The 18,166-nt window shown below is 43.7% G+C and overlaps 1 protein-coding gene across 2 annotated transcripts in view; it reads left to right on the top strand.

Moving 5' to 3' along the window:
- The window catches only part of LOC106583633 (myotubularin-related protein 14), a 35,195-nt gene that overhangs the window by 12,423 nt on the left and 4,606 nt on the right, over positions 1-18,166 (top strand). Inside the window, exons 7-18 of one of the 2 annotated variants that reach the window (XM_014168034.2) lie at positions 2,742-2,815; positions 3,218-3,288; positions 3,772-3,846; positions 4,684-4,750; positions 5,607-5,692; positions 8,925-9,001; positions 10,036-10,072; positions 10,445-10,515; positions 10,977-11,044; positions 13,632-13,767; positions 14,050-14,229; positions 17,063-17,239. In XM_014168034.2, coding sequence (XP_014023509.2) covers positions 2,742-2,815; positions 3,218-3,288; positions 3,772-3,846; positions 4,684-4,750; positions 5,607-5,692; positions 8,925-9,001; positions 10,036-10,072; positions 10,445-10,515; positions 10,977-11,044; positions 13,632-13,767; positions 14,050-14,229; positions 17,063-17,239 — 1,119 coding nt within the window. The remainder of the gene's footprint in view (positions 1-2,741; positions 2,816-3,217; positions 3,289-3,771; positions 3,847-4,683; positions 4,751-5,606; positions 5,693-8,924; positions 9,002-10,035; positions 10,073-10,444; positions 10,516-10,976; positions 11,045-13,631; positions 13,768-14,049; positions 14,230-17,062; positions 17,240-18,166) is intronic. The other variant, XM_014168035.2, reaches the window with a different exon arrangement.

The following is an 18,166-nucleotide window of genomic DNA, read 5'->3' as shown; positions in this document are numbered from 1 at the left end:
CCAGCCAGCCAGCCAGCCAGGATTCTTAATGTATTCAACACACACACACACACCCAGCCAGCCAGGATTCTTAATGTATTCAACACACACACACCCAGCCAGCCAGGATTCTTAATGTATTCAACACACCCTCACCCAGCCAGGGTTCTTCATGTGTTACACACACACACACACACACACACACACACACACACACACACACACACACACACACACACACACACACCCAGCCAGCCAGCCAGCCAGGATTCTTAATGTATTCAAGACACACACACACACACACACCCAGCCAGCCAGCCAGGATTCTTAATGTATTCAATGCACACACCCAGCCAGCCAGGATTCTTAATGTATTCAACACACCCTCACCCAGCCAGGATTCTTCATGTATTCAACACACCCTCACCCAGCCAGGATTCTTCATGTGTTCAACACACACACACATCCAGCCAGGATTATTCATGTGTTCAACACACACACACACCCAGCCAGCCAGCCAGGATTCTTAATGTATTCAACACACACACACACACACACACACACACACACACACACACACACACACACACACACACACACACACACACACACAGCCAGCCAGGATTCTTAATGTATTCAACACACACACACACACACACCCAGCCAGCCAGGATTCTTAATGTATTCAACACACACACACACCCAGCCAGCCAGGATTCTTAATGTATTCAACACACACACCCAGCCAGCCAGCCAGGATTCTTAATGTATTCAACACACACACCCAGCCAGCCAGCCAGGATTCTTAATGTATTCAAACACACACACACACACACACACACACACACACACACACACACACACACACACACACAGCCAGCCAGGATTCTTAATGTATTCAACACACACACACACACACACACACACACACACACACACACACACACACACACACCCAGCCAGCCAGGATTCTTAATGTATTCAACACACACACCCAGCCAGCCAGCCAGGATTCTTAATGTATTCAACACACACACCCAGCCAGCCAGCCAGGATTCTTAATGTATTCAACACACACCCAGCCAGCCAGCCAGGATTCTTAATGTATTCAACACACACCCAGCCAGCCAGCCAGGATTCTTAATGTATTCAACACACACCCAGCCAGCCAGCCAGGATTCTTAATGTATTCAACACACAGCCAGCCAGCCAGCCAGGATTCTTAATGTATTCAACACACCCAGCCAGCCAGCCAGCCAGGATTCTTAATGTATTCAACACACCCAGCCAGCCAGCCAGCCAGGATTCTTAATGTATTCAACACACACACCCAGCCAGCCAGCCAGGATTCTTAATGTATTCAACACACACACCCAGCCAGCCAGCCAGGATTCTTAATGTATTCAACACACACCCAGCCAGCCAGCCAGGATTCTTAATGTATTCAACACACACCCAGCCAGCCAGCCAGGATTCTTAATGTATTCAACACACACCCACCCAGCCAGCCAGGATTCTTAATGTATTCAACACACCCACCCAGCCAGCCAGCCAGGATTCTTAATGTATTCAACACACACACCCAGCCAGCCAGGATTCTTAATGTATTCAACACACACCCAGCCAGCCAGCCAGGATTCTTAATGTATTCAACACACACCCAGCCAGCCAGCCAGGATTCTTAATGTATTCAACACACACCCAGCCAGCCAGCCAGGATTCTTAATGTATTCAACACACACCCAGCCAGCCAGCCAGGATTCTTAATGTATTCAACACACACCCAGCCAGCCAGCCAGGATTCTTAATGTATTCAACACACACCCAGCCAGCCAGCCAGGATTCTTAATGTATTCAACACACACCCAGCCAGCCAGCCAGGATTCTTAATGTATTCAACACACACACCCAGCCAGCCAGCCAGGATTCTTAATGTATTCAACACACACACCCAGCCAGCCAGCCAGGATTCTTAATGTATTCAACACACACACCCAGCCAGCCAGCCAGGATTCTTAATGTATTCAACACACACCCAGCCAGCCAGCCAGGATTCTTAATGTATTCAACACACACCCAGCCAGCCAGCCAGGATTCTTAATGTATTCAACACACCCACCCACTCACAGGTTGGTCTTTTGGTAGCATTATGTTATGTAATAAACCTGACTCCTAAAGTCTACCCTTGTTTGGATGTTGACCTTTACATGTGTGGTGGTGTTTTTGTCAAGAGGTTGTGTGTGTGTGTGTGTGTGTGTGTGTGTGTGTGTGTGTGTGTATTTACCTAGGTGCCTGTGTACTTGTTTGATGTAATTGTGTGCGGCAGGTAGCCTCAAGGTTAGAGCGTTGGGCCAGTAACTGAAAGGTCGCTGGTTCAAATCCCGGAGCCGATTAGGTGGGGGGAAAAAATCTGTCGCTGTGCCCTGAGCAAAGCACTTAAACCCAATTTCTCCAGGGGCGCTGGACAATGGTGACCCTGGCCGTGACCCACTCCCTCCTGGTGTCTCGGGGGAGTTGGAATATGCAAGAAACACATTTCCAGTTCACACTTGTACAAGTGTGTAACAGGACAAATATAAGCACCCCCCAAATGATTATGTAATGTTGACGTATCTGCATGCTATGTGTGACAGTTAATTCAGGAATCATCACCGTTAGAGAAGAATGTACAGTATGGGCTTAGTGCTTCAGGTATGTTGTATCTGCTTCATCACCGTGGGAATATTTTCTCTCTTTACTCTTTTATTTCATCTGTCGTACAGTGTCACCTCGTCTGAGAAGGTGGATAAGGCCCAACGATATGCAGACTTCACCCTGCTCTCTGTGCCTTACCCAGGTAAAACCCTAACCCGTACCCAGGTAAAACCCAAATATCTCTAAAACCCAACCTACATTTTAAAATACATTTATTTATTAACTTTTTATCTACTTTTTATAATGTCGGTTTTATTAGGAAAAGCAGGTTTCCACACAGTTTATGTACAGTAGTTACATAGACAACAGCAAGGCAGTTGGTAAGCCTTACAATGCATTTCAACATCCTTATTGTTATAGCTACACTCTTCCCCAGAGAGATAGCTGTACTCTTCTCTATGCATACCATTTTTTTACCAGGGCTGTATTCGTTAGCGTACACGGTTTTCAACTGAAACCGGAAACAAGCGCTTCTTATTGGATCCTCCCTGTTTGTCTGTTCTGTTCGCTGTCTAATGAACACGACCCCTCTCTGTGTCTCCAGGGTGTGAGTTCTTTAAGGACTACAAAGATAGAGACTACACCGCTGAGGGACTAGTATTCAACTGGAATCAGGTATTGTGTTTGACGCACACACACAATCTCTGAGATTCATCATATCTATCCATCCAGATGACCTATTCTCAGGGCTTGTATTGACAATGCGTCTTGAAGTGAGAATGCGTCTTGTTTTGCAGGGGGGTCAAATACTTATTTCCCTCATTAAAATGCAAATCAATTTATAACATTTTTGTCATGCGTTTTTCTGGATTTTCTTTGTTGTTATTCTGTCTCTCACTGTTCAAATAAACCTACCATTAAAATTATAGACTGATCATTTCTTTGTCAGTGGGCAAACGTACAAAATCAGCAGGGGATCAAATACTTTTTTCCCTCACTGTAGGACTACTGATGTAGGATCCGGGCCCCCCTGTCCATTTATCTTATTCATTGTGATCTGAAAGACAAAACTGATCCTAGATCAGCAGTCTTTCACGCTTTTTGAATACGAGCTCAGATCTCAAAACATACTGTTTTATTGTTAACCTTCATCAACAGGATTTTGTGGATGCTCCTTTGACAATCCCTGTGTGCTTTACCAAGAACTTGAATATAGACTGGAGTAGATATCAGGTATGTCTACTAATACCTGAATATCAGGTGCATCTACTATTTTCCCTATATGACCATAATTGTACTGTATTCAATACTTTAGCGAATTGTGATTGAGTCTTTCCTGATATTAGAGGTCTCACAGTGACCTCTGTAGGTTTGTTATGAAGCTGCATCTGTTTTCTGGCTAATCATTTCTCATGTTGTTTTGTATATGTCCATTGTTCCATTGTTTTCAGATTTTGCTGATTAGTAGATTTTTATTTTTTTAGGAAAGTGAAATATAATCTAAAAACGGTTTAAATTCGGTCTGTTAGACCTAATCTGGTAACTCAAGTCAACGTTTTGTAATTTTATCATACTTTAAAAAAATGTATTACTGTGGTTAATTACATTGAAAGCGTTGTCTGAAAACATCCCAAATACAGCATTTATACATCATCTATACAGCTAAGAACAACAATGTGATGTTAAAACAAGTTGACACAGGTTACAGAAACTGTGCTTTATCAGTATACCTGATTTGGCTAGCTGTTACTTTGGACAAAATCAAGACATTAATATTCTTGTAATGATTTTTGTATAAAAACAAATCTTAAATTACAGCTCAATTAGAGCAATTCTGAAATAAGTATATTTTTTTTAATCATTTGACAGCCCTAGTTTAAATGCATATGTTTAGGTTCTAAGCGATGTAGTCCCCACACCAGGGCCACCTTCACTAGGCAAATGTTGTGGAACGTTGCAGATAGACATGTCATGAATAGCGCTGACGTGATTCCTTATACCACATGTCTGCCTGAACGTTAGTGCACCCCAGGTGAGAACATGTTGAAACTCTTTGTTCTTCTGTTTCAGTCTTGGGACCTGGTCCAGCAGACCCAGAACTACCTGAAGCTGTTGCTTCACATCATCAACAGCGATGGTCAGTGTGTGAGTGGGTCTGGTGGGTGTGTGAGTGGGTCTGGTGGGTGTGTGAGTGGGTCTGGTGGGTGTGTGGGGGGGTCTGGTGGGTGTGTGGGGGGGGGGTCTGGTGGTTCTGCTGTGTGGGGGTCTGGTGTGGGGGTGGGTCTGGTGGCTGTGTGCGGTTTCTGGTGTGTGTGGGTGGGGGTCTGGTGTGTGTGTGGGTGGGTATGGTTGTGTGTGTTGTGGGTCTGGTGTATGTGTGGGTCTGGTGGGTTAGGGGGGTCTTATTTGAGTGTCTGGTGTTTGTGTGTGGGTGGGTATAGTTGTGTGTGTTGTGGGTCTGGTGTATGTGTGGGTTAGGGGGGTCTTTGAGTGTCTGGTGTTTGTGTGTTTGGGGGTCTGGTGTGTGTGGGGGGGTCTGATGTGCGTGTGGGGGGGGGGGTCTGGTGTGTGTGTTGGGGGGGTCTGGTGGGTGTGGGGGGGGGTCTGTTGTGGGGCTGGGTCTGGTGGGTCTGGTGTGTGATGGGGTCTGGTGTATGTGGGGGGGGGCGGTCGTGTGTGTGTCTGGCGTGTGTGGGTGTGTCTTGCGTGCGTGTGTTGGTTACAGCTCTTTGGGTCTGGTGTGGGGGGGGTGTCTGGCTCCTTGGGGGCTGTAACCAATTTATTTCTTTCAGGGAGTAAATTGACCTAGAAAAGACTGGTCAAGTCCCATCTCATATCTCAAAGGGTCCAGTGAGGGTCTCTGAGATGTTGAACTACTTGTCTTGTTCATGGGCTTTATTCCTCATCACTTCCTAATCTTTATAAAACCTTGTGTCAATCCTTAATTTCTTAAGTGGTTCTGATTTGGTTGTGATTGGGTTTGCTTCCTGTAGACGAGAGCGGTCTCCTCGTGCACTGCATATCTGGTTGGGACCGGACACCTCTCTTTGTGTCCCTCCTGCGTCTCTCGCTGTGGGCAGTAAGTGTTCTCCTCATATCTCTCTCTTTTATTCCTGTCCATCTGTTTCTCTCTCTATTTTTCTCTCCTAGGCTTGGGCGGCCTTCATACCGACCTTGTGCCAGGGTATTTGGTAATACCGGCATTGATCACAAGGGGCGCTAGTTTCAAAACCCACTGAGCCTGTGTAATCCGAAGGTTAGCAATGCTAACAAGTACATGTACAATCCCATAGGGAATGCTAATTAAATGCTAACGATCGCAGTGTGAACATTTTATAGTCTCTGACTTAAACTATTTTCAGGACAGTCATCCCAGCTCATAAAAGTATACAAGTAACCAACAAAATGCTACTCACAGTTTTCTGTACCCTCAAAACAAATATTACACAGTAAGGCTCATGATCCAGGAGGAGATTCTCTGCTTTCCGGCATGCAAAGCTTGATTTTGAAAGAAGCTAACCACTTGGATTCCGCTATTTCAGCCACACCCGTTGCTGACAGGTGTATAAAATCGAACACACAGCCAATCAATCTCCATAGACAAACATTGGCAGTAGAATGGCCTTACTGAAGAGCTCAGTGACTTTCAACGTGGGACTGTCGTAGGATGCCACCTTTCCAACAAGTCACCTGTAAGTGCTGGAGCAACAACGGCTCGGCCACAAGCTCACAGAACGGCACTGCCGACTGCTGAAGCGCGTAAAAATCATCTGTCCTCGGCTGCAACACTCAAGCCAAGTTCCAAACTGCCTCTGGAAGCAATGTCAGCACAAGAACTGTTCATCGAGAGCTTCATGAAATGGTTTCCATGGCAGAGCAGCCGCACACAAGCCTAAGATTACCATGTGCAATGCCAACAAATCTAGGTTTGGCAGATGCCAGGAGTACGCTGCCTGCCCCAATGCATAGTGCCAACTGTAAAGTTTGGTGGAGGAGGAATAATGGTCTGTGGCAGTTTTTTATGGTTCGGGCTTGGCCCCTAAGTTCCAGTGAAGGGAAATCACATTTTGGTCACATACACATGGTTAGCAGATGTTATTGCGAGTGTCGCAAAATGCTTGTGTAAATCTTAACACTACAGCGTCCAATGACATTGTAGATGATTCTGTGCTTCTAACTATGTGGCAACAGTTTGTGGAAGGCCCTTTTCTGTTTCAGCATGACAATGCCCCCGTGCACAAAGCGAGGTCCTTCAACAATGCTTTGTCGATATCAGTGGGGAACAACTTGACTGGCCTGCACAGAGCCCTGACCTCAACCCCATTGAACACCTTTGGTATGAATTGGAACACCGACTGCGAGCCAGGCCTAATGCTCTTGTGGCTGAATGGAAGTCCACACAGCAATGTTCCAACATCTAGTGGAAAGCCTTCCCAGAAGAGTGGAGGCTGTTATAGCAGCAAAGCAGGGACCAACTCCATATTAATGCCCCTGATTTTGGAATAAAATGTTCACATACTTTTGCTACTAAATTAGCTAACCAAATGCACAACTGCAGAGCATTTAGCACATTGTGTGTGTGCTTGTAAACTAACACCAGGTCACTGGTTACTACCTGTACTCTTCATAATGTAAAATAACATGACAGGTGAAATGAAGAACGTGATCTGCTTTATCTCCTAACATATTGCACAAGTTGACGGCAGGTATTTGCATAAAAAGTAGCAAAAAATATCCAAATGTATTAAAAAAACGTACAATAAATAGTTTCAACGGTATTGAAAAACCATCCCGTGGCTATTTCCAAATAACCCGGTATACGGTAAATACGATATACATCTCTCTCTCTCTACCTCTCTACCTCCGCCAACCAGGTATCCATTTTGTAATTCAATTCCAAAGGCACTTCTTCAAAATGAATGTTCTGTAATCCCACAATGAATTCATCAGCTTTGACCCCCATGCCCCTCCAATTTTCTATATTTACACGCAAATGGAATTCAGATTCAAGACTCAGCGCTTAATCACCAGATTTAATATACAGTGTCTGCATTTATTTCAAATGTAATATTAGGTTTGGCCATTGTTACGTGAATTAAGTTATCAATGTTCTTAAACCGAACTTCAATTAAACTACTCAGTCTGCCCCCCCAGAGTGTGTAAGATTCTGGTTGAATGACGCAGACGGAGAACCAGCCCACAATGGTCAAAACATTTATTTATGAGAGCTCAAATCCTTACAATGTACAAAGACTTTTATATTACACACACACACCAGTAGAGAACTCCACCCAGCTTTAGGCGGCTGTATTTTTCCACAGTACCCAGACCACCTGTCTCCTTATCTTTTGCCAGCCTAGCTGTTCCCAGGCCGTTGTTTCTCTCCCTAACTTAAGGAGACCTCTTCTCCTGTTCCTTTCCCAAGGTCGTCTTATCAACTCTGCCCTGCTCATTTTTTGAAGTGGTTACAGTGTCTTACTCACACACAGTATTGGAAAAAAGTTTTTAACCCATTATTATAGCCTTATTTCGAATACATTTCAACAGGTTATAGGGTTTCTAAGTGAAATCATTTAGTCAAACCTTTAATCATATAATTTCCATTACAGCCATATAAATAAATATGCATCATATTTCAAATACTATTTGCGTTTGCTTTAGCTTGCCCAAAGTGTCAGGTGGGCGGGGCAGATTGGGAGCTGTTCCATTAAACCAGGGAACCTCAATCAAGCCCAGCTTAAAGGGCCAATCAGTGGTTGAAACAATAACAAAGCTTTTCTCTGCCACTGTCTCTGTAAAAAGCTGAAGGATAGGGCTAGAGAAATGTAATCACTCTCAAATTCAATGACAGGACTGATGTAAGGACTGACCATCCATGATATCATTATTGTTGTTTTCACCTTGTTTTCAGGCTATGCATTGTTTTGTATACATTTTACTTTGTTTAGAAATATTGGAGTAAAACCAGCTTATATTTTGGCCTCTGATGGGGTACGACAGTTAAACTAAGCTCATGAGGCATTTATAAGTTATATTCTTCAATGGGTACATATCATTTAATGGATGTCCCAAAAATCAATGTAGCAATTGCTGATTGCCTCTTAAAGTATTTGAAATGATTTCAAAATTGTATTTGAACCCAGGAATTTGTACCTGACACTTTTCACTACATCTGTCATGCATGGTATATCTTACAAACGGAATTAAAAATAGACAGGATAGCGGCTAGCTCGTAATCCAACGACCATGCCAATGCCACCATGTGGTGCCCGTTGAGGCTAATTTGCATTCTTGAATGTATTTTTTTCTAGGACGGTGCCGTCCACGCCAGTCTGGAGCCGGCTGAAATCCTCTATCTGACCATCGCCTACGACTGGTTCCTCTTTGGGTAAGGATTCACATTGAGCTCACAATGGACCGCTCGTCTCTCTCTTTCCCTGCCTCTCCCTCCCTCCCTCGAGGCTTTCCTTCATAATTACCGCTGTGCATCTCTCCAATGTTTAACTCATCAAATGGAGTCAAAAACAAAACGGCCGCCCTCCAGTTAGCCCAATAGAGTAATTATTCTTGTCCAAACTCCTGGGACTGCTTTCAAGGAGGAGGGATGGGACTGACCAAGAATAGTACACACTCACATCTTCCATTCTTCCTTCCTACGATCCATCATCATTGGGCATTTTTTTCTACTGTCGGGTTTATGATGTGGTGATCTGTATTGATTTGTGTAATCTCTCCATCACTTAAAGGTAGACTCAGCGATATGATTTAGATGCAAGAAGTAAACGGCATAGTGGGTCATTTTCCGCAACAACTAAGAGTGTTGAAGCGCAAGGCTAAACCTTTCTGCAGCGTGAAGCGAACCCGTGCACATGCGCAAGACTTAGTGTGACTGTGTGAGAGCGAAGTCTTGCATACTACCCATCGCAATATCTGCCGTGATGCTTGTGGCAACGTCATCTCGCTGAGTCTAACTTTAAACTCCCGTTGAGAGTTGGTTCGTTTCACCTTTAAATGTGAAAGGTAACTTGACTGACTCGGGTTCAAAGCCGGAGATCAGAGATGATCGGAGGGATGATGGGTCAATTGGTTATTGGTATACTTTTGTAAACAATGAGTTCTAAACTGTATCCTCTTCTTTTTGCTTTGCAGTCTCCATTTTCACTTTGATCTTAAGATTTATACTGTTTGATCAAATAAGTATATCAATTGTAAAAGTATAACTGGCACACCTACATTGTTACCAGGAGCATGGAGAAAACTGTACACTGAATAGAAAGGAAAAGGAATTGAAAAAGTATGAAGGAGTTAAATAGGTTGGTTGGGGATGGTGGCTCATAATCATATGTAGTAAAGGGTTCTTAGCTCGATTATTTTGATGGATTCGGCGATCATTGTCACCGAGCTGGTCTGTGTTTCCTACAGTCATATGCTACCTGATCGCCTCAGCAAAGGAGAGGAGGTCAGTGATACTCTAACACAATATCAATGCAATGGCGTGTGTGTGGAATATTAAAACATTGATTATACATTTTTCTATTTAGTTAATATGGTTCTTGCCCCCAAGTTCAAACACTGTTGCCAACCTCTTGAGTTAGTTTTTAGGAATTTAGTGCACCAAAGTAGATTGAATGGCTGGTAAAGATAAGAGTACAGCTTTGTCTGATACATTTTATGAAACTGATATACCAGACGACTGTAACTATTCACTAAGTATGTTCCAATTTTCAACTAAAGTGATGTGTTTGGGGATGTTTTTCAAAACTAGGGGGCAGTATTTTGTCACGTATTTAATTAATCTCCAACACTAAACTCCTTCTATTCCTCCTGGCAGATTTTCTTTTTTTGCTTCAATTTTTTGAAGCACATTGTCTCAGAGAAGTTCTCTGCCATGAAGAAACCGAGGTGAGTGAAATGTCACGGAACAACAGAGATGTTTGAAATGTAAATGCACTTTTATAAAACATTGTCCGTCCCTGAAATGGAAACCCTAGTCATTATATAGTGCACTACCATTACCAAAGCACTATTGGCCCTGGTCAAAAGTGGTGCACTATATAGGGAATAGGGTGCCATTTCGGGGACGCATACATTGTCATTCAGTCTGTACACTCAGTGTACAATGCCTGAAGCCACTCTTTTAAATGTTTCAGCAGGAGAGTTGTAAGTGTACAGCCACTCAGGGCAATAATGCTATTATTTCATGGTCGGATTCCCACTGTGACAAAACAGATTTTTTGTTTTAGTTTTTTTCCCCCTCCTCTCTGTGTTCTTTGATCGCTCGCTCGCTCTCTCTTTCACTTTTTCTCTCCTCTCTCTCTGTCTCTGTGTGTGTGTATTGTTTCAGCATGCCTTTTTCTCTCCAGTTTCCACAGAAGGAAAAACTCTCATTTCAAAGACACTGATTTCACAGTGGACGACCTCTGCCAGTTGAGTAAGTTGTTTCCCTGGAGACATTTCGAGAGCTTTGGACTAAGGTTCTATCAGCGTTTTTGCCAAAATTTAGTTATTGACATAGCCTTGTTCTGTTCAATGTTCTCTAGCCATGTAGTACTCTAAATACCACAATTTATGTTGTTAGAAAAAAAATTGCTGACACCATTCAAACCAATGAGGGTTCGGAACTTAAAAGCCAGTTATCTCAATCATATTTTTGCAGATTGAACCTTGTAGTCCCAAGCTCTCGATTTGCAACAGTTTATTTTCTGGATCAAAAGGGGGCTTAGGTGTTGGGCCCATTGTTTAGCATTTTTAAAGCTTATTTCATGCAATTTTATGCATTTGCCATGGCTAATCCTGTGTTATTTTGCTCAAACATAATAACAAAATATATACTGCTAAATTAATTGTTTTGGGGAATTTTCAATTCTCCCTGAGTGTCTAACTTTTATTTTGGTGATTGTTAGTTCTCAAAGATTATACTATAAAAAATATACTATAAATATATAGGTCCATTATCTTTTCTATGTATTTTATATCTGGTTTTAATCATTACATTTGACACCGAAAACATTTTTCCATACCATATTATAATTTAGTTTTACAGTTTGGACTTAGGAGACCTGAAAAAACGGTTAGGCGACCCGCGCAAGGATTTCAATGGCAGAAAATCCCTGTTATATGAAAGGGATAATCAACAAGGACCTATGTATTCTATGGAAAATAATACATGATGTGAAAGGTGTGTGCCACGACTAACCTTCCACAGAGTTGCAGTATTTTCCAGAGAACACATAGAGCCCCAAGTTGATTATCCCGCTTATGCAATGACTCTAATTTAAACACATTTGTCACTAGAAATGCACTGAAGTAGCTAGCAAGTTTACTAGATAGCTACAGTAGTTGCCTTGGTAACCAAACTGACTGACTTCCTAGCTTAGCTATCCAAACCATCAGTCCTCTTAGCATGCGATGAAAATCTAATTAAACAATGGCAATAATATTTTAAAATCATCTTTTGCTTTCAAAAGCAGCTCAAATATAGAACATGTAAAAATGATATTCATAGCCATTGAATATTGCTGTGCATTATAGGGAGATAATTCACGCTCTCCGCTATTGCGTCGTAGCACACTCCTTCCACGTCAGGCATTATGTTCCATAGAACTTATAGCCCCTCGTTGATTATCCCTTACAGAATATTTTATGACATCACAGTACCTACATGTACTTGGTAGTCTGTGGCTCATTAAACATGTTTTCTTTTTTACTTTTTATTTTATTTAACTAGGCAAATTCTTATTTACAATGATGGCCTACCAAAAGGCAAAAGGCCTCCTGCGGGGACAGTGGCTGGGATTTAAAAAATAAAATATATAGGACAAAACACACCACAACAAGAGAGAACACTACATAAAAAGAGACCTAAGACAACAACATAGCAAGGCAGCAACACATGACACCACAGCGTGGCAGCAACACAACATGGTTGCAGCATAAAACATGGCGCAAAGGGAAAGAAGGTAGAGACAACAATACATCACGCAAAGCAGCCAAACTGTCCAGTTTGAGTGTTGCAGCTCGTTCCAGTCTCTAGCTGCAGCGAACTGAAAAGAGGAGCGACCCAGGGATGTGTGTGCTTTGCGGACCTTTAACAGAATGTGACTGGCAGAACGGGTGTTGTATGTGGAGGATGAGGGCTGCAGTAGATATCTCAGATAGGGGGAAGTGAGGCCTAAAAATGTAGGGAATAAATAAGCTTCAACCAATGGGTCTTGCGACGGGTATACAGAGATTACCAGTTTACAGAGCAGTATAGAGTGCAGTGATGTGTCCTATAAGGAGCACAAGACGTGTGGTAGGATAATTAGTATCGCTGCTAATGAGGATGGTATGCCATAATAATGAGAACTTTAGATAGTTCATTATTATATGTTACATGAGGATAGAGGTTTGTACAGTGGTGCTATTGTGAAGAAACTTTAGAAAAGCCATGGTATGAATTCCCACTGTGCTACAGTTCTGATTTAACATGATGAGCTTTTATGTCTTGTCCCCTCGAGATGATACACAGAGTTTTGAACGGAGCTGCATTTACAGCTACTGGCAACAATTCACCAGATGTCCAGTTTGTGAACGCAGCTTCCACCCACCTCATTTCATAATGATTATGTTTGTTGATATCGACTCTTGCGTTCACAGACCTGTTTGCCTCCATGTAAACTATTGAGGCTGGGTTTGACTACAAGCTGTCACCTACTATGACGTCTCTGACCATTAGATGTCATGTTGTGATTCCCTGAGCCAAATTGGATCCCCTAAAACGACAGAACTATTGTCCATATCTCTGGCAAAAGGCATGTATTGTTTGACTAAGAATTCTTGTGGTTTCATGAGACACAAAATTATTCAATATCAAACGTATACATGAACCAACATACAGACAACATTCCTGCCAAAATGGCACAATTGGCAACTTCCAGTGTGTTTTTAATTAGTACCTCCCCAACAACTAGTCTCTCCTCTGTGATTGGTCTGATGGCCTATCCGCTAAACCCGTGTCTCCCGTGTGATTGGTGCAGAGTCCAGGGACCGGGGCAGCGTGACCAGTCTGAGCAGTGACTTCTCACTGATCACGGAGGACGTAGGCGGAGCCACCTACCTCACCAACGATGCCGTGGACCTGTTTTCCGGCCAGCCCCTGGCAGCCTCCAGCTGGTGAGTTCTCCTCCCCCTCTCCGTCTGTCTATTGGTGTGACCCGAAACGTTAGTATAAAAATAATTATCTTAATAAAATCATTTAGTTAGCAGACGCTTTGTGTCTGCCTTCCAACATGACGTGTCATGTTGACAAGTCTTCCTTCCATCGAATTCATCCAAGTCCAGTATGGTTGTAACTTCTATGGAGAGAATGTGTTCTCAGCCAACTTGCCTAAAAGTAATACCAAATGAAGGGTAAGATAACGTCAAACCTAACGCTCCTTTTTTATGGCCTCCCAGGAGGAAGGGACAGAACTCGTCCCCACAGACGGTGCTGTGGAACCGGCCCAACCCCCTGCAGGAGCGGCTGGCCCACCCCCTCAGTCAAGAAGCCAAGTCCTCCAGCTCTTCCTCCTCCAACCAATCAGAGCCGGGTTTCACGCGCGCCGGCAGCAGTCCTATGTCTGTGCCCGGGAGAAGGTAAGCCTTCACTTAGAAGTCAGTCGTATTATTATTATTATTATTATTATTATTATTTTTTTTTTTTTAAGATTTATTTTCAGTCTATTCAGAAGGTGATGGTATGAAATGAGTGTGGAAACAGAAATAGAGGTGCAGCATGGGGCCGGGATTCTGTTTTATACAGTTGGAGTCTGAAGTTTACATACACCTTAGCCAAATACATTTAAACTCAGTTTTTCACAATTCCTGACATTTTAATCCTAGTAAAAATTCCCTGTCTTATGTCAGTTAGGATCACCACTTTATTTTAAGAATGTGAAATGTCAGAATAATAGAAGTGATTTATTTCCGCTTTTATTTCTTTCATCACATTCCCAGTGGGTCAGACGTTTGCATACTATTTGAGTGTATTTGGTAGCATTGCATTTAAATTGTTTAACTTGGGTCAAACGTTTTGGGTAGCTTTCCACAAGCTTCCCACAATAAGTTGGGTGAGTTTTGGCCCATTCCTCCTGACAGAGCTGGTGTAACTGAGTCAGGTTTGTAGGCCTCCTTGCTCGCGCACACTTTTTAAGTTCTATGGGATTAAGGTCAGGGCTTTGTGATGGCCACTCCAATACCTTGACTTTGTTGCCCTTAAGCCATTTTGCCACAACTTTGGAAGTATGGTTGGGGTCATTGTCCATTTGGAAAACCCATTTGCGACCAGGCTTTAACTTCCTGACTGATGTCTTGAGATGTTGCTTAAATATGTCCACTTAATTTTCTTTCCTCATGATGCCATCTATTTTGTGAATTGCACCAGTCCCTCCTGAACCAAAGCACCCCCACGACATGATGCTGCCACACCCGTGCTTCACGGTTGGGATGGTGTTCTTCGGCTTGCAAGCCTCCCCCTTTTTCCTCCAAACATAACGATGGTCATTATGACCAAACAGTTCTATTTCTGTTTCATCAGACCAGAGGACATTTCTCCAAAAGGTACGATCTTTGTCCCCATGTGCAGTTGCAAATCGTAGTCTAGCTTTTTTTTATGGCGGTTTTGGAGCAGTGGCTTCTTCCTTGCTGGGCGGCCTTTCAGGTTGTGTCGATATAGGACTCGTTTTACTGTGGATGTAGATACTTTTGTACCTGCTTCCTCCAGCCTCTTCACAAGGTCCTTTGCTGATGTTCTGGGATTGATTTGCACTCTTCTCACCAAAGTACGTTCATCTCTAGGAGACAGAACGCATCTCCTTCCTGAGTGGTATGACGGCTGCGTGGTCCCATGGTGTTTATACTTGCATACTATTGTTTGTACAGATGAACATGGTACCTTCAGGCGTTTGGAAATTGCTCCCAAGGATGAACCAGACTTGTGGAGGTCTACAATATTTTTTCTGAGGTCTTGGCTGATTTCTATTGATTTTCCCATGATGTCAAGCAAAGAGGCACTGAGTTTGAAGGTAGGCCTTGAAATACATCCACAGGTACACCTCCAATTGACGCAATTGAGGTCAATTAGCTTATCAGAAGCTTCTAAAGCCATGACATCATTTTCTGGAATTTTCCAAGCTGTTTAAAGGCACAGTCAACTTAGTGTATGTAAACTTCTGACCCACTGGAATTGTGATACAGTGAATTAAAAGTTAAATAATCTGTCTGTAAACAATTGTTGGAAAAATTACTTGTCATGCACAAAGTAGATGTCCTAACCGACTTGCCAAAACTCTAGTTTGTTAACAAGAAATTTGTGGAGTGGTTGAAAAACTATTTTTAATGACTCCAACCTAAGTGTATGTAAACTTCCGACTTCAACTGTATGTGCTTCAGACAGCGTTAATTGCTAGACCAAGCACAGTCCGTCAGTTTATGGGCTCCAACCACAATGATGAGAGGGATGCCATGTTTTAGCTACCTGTCTGGCTGGCTGTCTGCCTGTCTTTGTAAATGGATTGACTGCAACTGCATGAAATGTGAATGAATAACTGCATGTTACATTTTAAAATCTAAGTCAAGTGTATGACGATCTGCAGAGGGAAAAGGGGGGTTGTCCCAGGCCAGACGCTCAGGGTCGAGGCACACATGTCCATGAGACATTGTGGTGAGGCAGTGTTTTCTAATGGAGAGACAGAGCAGACCTGTATTCTAGCTCTTCAGTAGTGCATGTGTGGCAGTTGATCTCTCAGTGCTGCTGAATAATACCCTGCTTTGTAAAGAGGAGATCTGGATACTTACGTGTGTCTCACCGGTGTATTAGTGCAGCTCCTCTTACTCAAGCTCCTTGGTCATGTTCAATTTGCATGAAAATGGAAGGTGTGTGTTTTGGTATTTGACTCAATCTCCAATTATTCCACTAACATTAGTGTATTCAGTATGTGTAATGTCCATGCGACGTTTTTCTATGCATGTTGACTTGCCTTGTTAATCCTTGAGGGGATAAATAACATTCTATTGGGTTGAATTTAATTGAGTGTTGTTCTTTAAAGCAAAGCTAGAGTTGCATTTGACCATTAACCTTTGCCACGGAGGTCACAACCCTGAGCCATGACACCCACCACTGACCTCCACAGCTCATTGCCCTTTAACTGAGACCCTCGCAACTTGCCCATGACCCCTGGACACTCTCTCCTCTCTTCCCATTTCATTTCCTTATTTTTCCCTCCCTCTCTCTTTCACGTTGCCTTTTACTTCCACTCTCTTTGTTTCTCCTCCCCCTCCTTCTTCTTCTCCCTCTCACCACTCCCTCTCTCCCCATCCTCCTGTCTCTACTCTCTCCTCATGCCCCCCCACTCTCTACTCTCCCCCCCCTCTCTCTCCCCTCCCTCCTTCTCCCTTCTCTCCCCACCTCTCCTCTTTCTACTGTGGCCAGGCTGGCGGCAGAGTACGCCCGCTCAGGCTCCTCCCTCTCCGCGGACTACGGCAGCTGGCAGATTGTGTCGGGCTGCGGCTCCATCCACGACCGCGGACAGTTCCTGCCAATCCCCACCGCCACCAACGACTTTCCCCTCCCCTTTATCTTCCAGGACGAGGGGCCCAGTGGACGCATGTGAGTCTACGGGCTGCGTCCCCAAATGGCACCGATCCCCTATATTGCCAGGGTTAGGGCTCAGGTCTAAAGTAGTGCACTATATAGGGAATAGGGTCTAAAGTAGTGCACTTTATAGGGAATAGGGTGCCCTTTGGGACGCACCCTCAGATCACGTTCCGATTCTCACCCCTTCTCCCGACAGTGTGTGCAGTCGCTCACTTCCCCCGGTATGTTTAAAAGCATTGGATTGGTGCATAGCTGAAGGGAGTTTCCACCATATTCCTCACACCAGTCCATTCCTTTTAAATCCACGAGGGGGAGTGTACACTTCAGCAGAATGCTAGAGAATTGGAATGCAGCCATGCACACCTCGAACTCTCCTGAATAGCACTCTTCTCTCTCTCTCTCTCTCTCTCTCTCTCTCTCTCTCTCTCTCTCTCTACCTCTTCTCGTCCCTCCCTTTCTTCCTTATTTATTCACCTCCTCCTGTACCTGTTCCGTTCCTATGTGAGAGAGGAGGCAGAGGTACAGGGCTCAGTGAGGGGTGTTTGTGTCTGTGGCACACACCTGCAGGGTTGGATAGGGTGTGTTGGTGTGTGTTTAAGTGACAAAGCACAAAAAGAGCGTGTTGGGCAGAGAGTGTGTGTGTGTACACATGCACAACAGTGTTCAGCAGACTGTTTAGACAGTCTCCATAAACACTGTGCACACTGATAGTCTGAGCAGTGTGCTCGTGTACTTTTCAGACAAGGGAACTGAACGTTTTTTTCCTCATCATTCTTCGTCCCGGAGGAATAAGTACAACTGGAAGGGAAGAGGGAGGGAGTTTATTTTCCGTCTGTCTCTTCGTTTTCCAGACTCCTTCTCTTTCCAAAGGGGGGACACATTTCCATTTCAACTTGATCTGGCTGATAAATTGAGTGTCCCGAACAACGCTCGCAGGCG

This window comes from Salmo salar, chromosome ssa22 (assembly GCF_905237065.1).
Source record: "Salmo salar chromosome ssa22, Ssal_v3.1, whole genome shotgun sequence".
NCBI lineage: Eukaryota > Metazoa > Chordata > Actinopteri > Salmoniformes > Salmonidae > Salmo > Salmo salar.
This window is presented reverse-complemented; position numbering and strand designations above follow the sequence as displayed.